At 56.6% G+C, this 4,385-nt stretch overlaps 1 protein-coding gene across 1 annotated transcript in view; it reads right to left on the bottom strand.

Annotated features, from left to right (window-relative positions):
- Positions 1-367: 367 nt before the first annotated feature.
- The window catches only part of LOC113215523 (semaphorin-2A-like), a 45,661-nt gene continuing 41,643 nt past the window's right edge, over positions 368-4,385 (bottom strand). Inside the window, exons 6-11 of the mRNA XM_052264850.1 lie at positions 3,406-3,718; positions 3,002-3,238; positions 2,620-2,784; positions 2,125-2,404; positions 1,357-1,825; positions 368-1,234 (exon numbers count right to left, since the gene is read on the bottom strand). Of these exons, the coding sequence (XP_052120810.1) occupies positions 1,163-1,234; positions 1,357-1,825; positions 2,125-2,404; positions 2,620-2,784; positions 3,002-3,238; positions 3,406-3,718 (1,536 nt within the window). The 3' untranslated portion in view covers positions 368-1,162. The remainder of the gene's footprint in view (positions 1,235-1,356; positions 1,826-2,124; positions 2,405-2,619; positions 2,785-3,001; positions 3,239-3,405; positions 3,719-4,385) is intronic.

The raw sequence follows: 4,385 nt of genomic DNA, 5'->3' as shown, positions 1-4,385 counted from the left end.
AAACGCCGTGCCGTTTGGCTTTTAGTGCCCCGAGAGCAGCGGCCGACCGACAGCGATAGATGAAGAAAACAACGGAGAACGGAACCGATCGGCAGCAGCGCTGGCAGAGAATACATTCGCGCGTTCGCCCGGGCGACTCTTGCGGCGAGGGAAAGAGTGAGAGTGAGAAAGTGGACGAGAGGGAAAGCAAGAAAGACAGATTCGAGAACAGTGACTGATTCCCCACCCCCACCCGTTGATTACTACTATTTTGTTTTCTCTTTTGCGAGTATTGTCTCGCCCGATTTCACCCCTATTTTGTGATTTCTTCGATGGTCGTCGAATTCTCGGTCTCAGAAGATCAGAGTGTAAAGCAGAGAACGCATAGTTCGAATCATATGTACATTTTATTGCCTTCAGGTTCCAATTGTACAATGTGCGTATTTACAAGTACAATTTTACATTGTAACAAACAACTTCGTTGAACGACTTACTCCGACAAATAGTAATTATAAAATAACGATTCAAAACAACAATCCGAATACTCACGCTCCGTACACTGTTAGTTTTTATCCGTAGTCTTTGACTAAAAGCGTCGTACATTTTTGTTTTTATGCGAGCCATCATGGCAACCTTGCGAGTCAGCTGTTGGTAGCACTCACACACACGTTTTTAAGATCTAACATTCTTACGACGACTTACCTAACAGTGTACGCTAGCGTTTCCACAAACAGGTACGTCGGCAGCCCAATCACAGCACAGAGCTCCTTGACTCAATCGCGTCGCGCCCACACTTTCATTTTGTCAGCCACGAGTCATTCGTCAACAATTATTAACGATACAAAGTCTTTGGTAATCATCATGATTTCGACGTGTTGTGTGAAATTCGTCGCAGAAATTATTTATTGTCAGTGTTGGTGGTTGCGACCTCAGAAACGTACTCTATAACCGGGTGTCTCGGAGAGGGGGGGGGGGACACCCGACAAAAAGGGCTGGCGCGGTACTCTGACCAGGACGGGCACATTCATATTGGACGCCTCATTCTCCGCCTGACGCGTGCACATCCCCCGCTGATGCCGCTCGTGATCCTCAAGATGGCGGTGGCGATGACGGCGCCGGGGCGGCGGCGTCGCCTCTCCCGGGACGGACTCGGGGCCTCTTGCTTCGCCTCGCACTCGCCGCGTCACGCGAAGGGGGCGGCCGGGCTGATCTCGTTGCTCCGGAGCACGCTGTCGTTCTGTTTCACGCCGCATTGCTGTCAACACACAGGGCACGCGGCTGAGTGATGGGGTGGAGAGAGAGAAGGGAGCGAGACAAAGAGGGAAGAGAGAGAGAGAGGGAGAGGAAATGAGAGAGAGACAGAGAGCGAGCACTCACCGACTGGCGCTGCTCCCAGGCGTGCATGGCGGCTTTGTACTTGTTGAGCTGGTGGCACCAGTCGGCGTACACCCGCTGGTAGTCCTGCGGCCGGCCGGGCGCGCCGCAGCGCTCCGCGTTCACGGTCACGTTGTAGGAGCAGAGGAGGCGGCCGTCGAGCAGGCAGTCGTAGCGGCCCGCGTCCTGCTGCGTCACGGCCAGGATGACGAGGCCGTGGGCCGCCGTCTCGACGTACTTGTCGGGCCGGAAGATGACCGCCCGGTCCAGGTGCGTCCACTGCAGTGGCGGCGGCGGCCTCGCGGCCGCGGGGGCGGCGCGGTGCGGGGGCGGCGGCGGCGCGGATCCCGACGGCGGCGGGGTGGCGAAGCAGCTCACGTGGACGGACTGGCCCCACGTGACGGCCAGCTGCTTGCGCGCCACCGCACCGTCGCACACCCGCGGCAGCGCGCCCTCCACGTCCTGCAGCAGGCTGCGGGGAGGACAGCGAGTGTCAGACAGACAACGATGTAAAACGAAGGCGAAGTACACTCGGAGTACACTTATAGACCACACTTGGAGTACACCCGAAGTACACTGTGATTACACCCGCGTTACACCTGGAGTACACCCGGATTAAACCCGGAGTACAAATGGACATACATGCACCTGTTGTACACCTGGAATACACCCGTAGTGCACCTGGAGTACACCCGGAATGCACCCGGGGGGTACTCGGTGTACGTCCGTGGTACACTCAGAGTACAACCGGAGCACGTGGGCGGAACTCACCCGTCGGCGGCCCCGGACGCCTTGCAGGAGTGCGTCTCGGCGCTCCAGCCGCAGTAGGGGTCGCGCACGCAGCGCAGGCAGCTCGTGTGTCGGCGCGCGCACTGCACCACGCCGATCTGCGTGACGCGCGCGTCGGACGCGGCGTACAGTGACTGGTGGCGCTCCGAGAGCTCGAGTAGCCGGATGGCGTCGCCCGGCGTCACGTCCCACACGTCGAGCAGCAGTGACGAGGCCCCGGAGCCGTCCGACCACTGCGAGATCTTGTACACCTGACCGCCCGCTGGAGAGGAGAAGAGAGACAAATTTATAAGTAAGTCGGCGCCCCGAGAGTAAGAAGGAAGCGCGAATATCCCCAAAAATTGGTGATTAGTGAAAATTTTGGTGAATTCTACAAAAAAATTAGATAAAAATTTAACAATGATCGGATTCATGTGACTTTGTTACTCTGCGTCACCCCTTGTGGGTCGTGACGTGAATAGAGGAGGAGACACTCACCGGTGCCGGCGTAGAACACGCGGTAGAGCCGCTCGCCCTGGCGCACCAGGTGCACGGCCAGCCGGGTGAAGGTCGTCTCCCGCGTGTAGAAGACGGGCCGGCCGTGCTCGTGCGACACCGCCGAGTCCATCAGCGGGTGCGAGCGGATGAAGTTGAGAACCGAGTCTGCGAAACAAAAAACGCCAACCACACAACGCTGTAAACCAAATGGTTTCTCTCTTTTTTCTATTCATTTTTAAACAATAACCGGCAAGCGCGCGCAACGCTTCTAGTAGTCGGCGCCTGCACGTCTCTGGGTAGGTCAGCCCGCATTACACGCACGCGCAACGGGCCGGCCTACCCACCAGGCGCCCGCCAGTCCCTCTCCGCCACTGCTGCTCACCCGGGAGACTCTCGGTGTTGTTGACGCACTCGCCGGGCCGCGGCTCCGGCACCTTGCTGCTCAGGACGGGCAGCCAGGCCGACGTCGAGGTGGCCTGCTCCTTGAACTTGCCCCGGAAGGCCTCCTGGATGTCCTGCAGCGTGAAGGCGCAGATGGCCGAGCCCGTCAGCCCGTAGGAGCTGGTCGTGAAGACGGCGTAGAAGCGGTCTGGATCGTCGTCCGGCCTGTACACGCTCTCTGAAGGAAAGAGGAAGAGAAGAAGAGTTTAAGGAGTACTTTTTAAAAGAAGTATTAAAAGTGAAGTTTATTGAATAAATTAAACTCTGCTTAGAGAACTGTATTATTCGTTTGTAAAAATAAAATAAAAATAAATTAAAACATCGCCATGAAATTGCCATACTTACGGATTTCGTTAAAGTAGAAGGGAAACTCGCCCGTTAGCGAGCAGTTGAGCCTGGCCTTGAGGTACGTGGCCCAGTTGTGCACCAGGATGTTCTTGCCGCCGGTGTCGCGCTTGCACACCCGCGCCACCCGCGAGAACACCGCCTTGCCGCAGTTGATGTACTCGACGGCCGTCTCCCGGAAGAAGAAGAGCACGTACTCGCCCACGTCGAAGGATCCCACAAAGTTGGGCTCTGGCGACAGGCGGAGCGGAGAATTACGGTCATTTGAGACAAGCAACACACACAAAAATATCTTTTTTCTTTCTTTCCCTTTCTACACGTTTCATGTTACGGAAGATATGAGTTAAATGGCTTGTGCGGCTCTTCCAGCCAATCCGGGGAAAAGGGGGGGGGGCGGTAACCCAAACAAGCACTGCGGCCGTCGCTAAAAGTACCGCGGTGGTGGACTTTTGTCCTGTCATCTCCTCCCCCTGACCCACCCCCCTCCCCCTCTCTTTGCAGATGTATCGCGACGACTGACCCCATCCCTTAGCGTGCCGGGGGCGGCCGCCGACAAAAGAAAAACTAACTTTTGTCCCGGGGGACCCTCTGCAGCGTGTCGCGAGGACCCCCGGCGCCGCCCTGCCGGCCTCCTCACAACCAAACACACACAAACTTTCCCGCTGGTTGTGGTTTTGCTCTTCCTGTTAATTGTGCCGCCCGGGAAAGACGGACGGCAGCGCGGACGACGTCCATGGGGGAGGAATGAGACCGTCGCGGCCGGCAGTTTAAGAATCGTGGACAGACTCAGCGCCCTAGGGAGGGGGGGGGGTACAAATATTATGGGATCCAACAAAGATCGGGACCACTACCATTTATTAAAGTCAACACGAGTCCATAACATTTTCAACCTGGGGGTACAAATATCATGGCGTTCCTATGACCTTCAATGGTGTGTTTCTGAACCTAACAATAATGGGGGCCATGATATTTGCACCCCC

This window comes from Frankliniella occidentalis, unplaced genomic scaffold (assembly GCF_000697945.3).
Source record: "Frankliniella occidentalis isolate FOCC.00 unplaced genomic scaffold, Focc_3.1 Scaffold22, whole genome shotgun sequence".
Lineage (NCBI taxonomy): Eukaryota > Metazoa > Arthropoda > Insecta > Thysanoptera > Thripidae > Frankliniella > Frankliniella occidentalis.
Note: the sequence above shows the minus strand (reverse complement) of the source record. Positions and strands in the feature narration are given on the sequence as shown.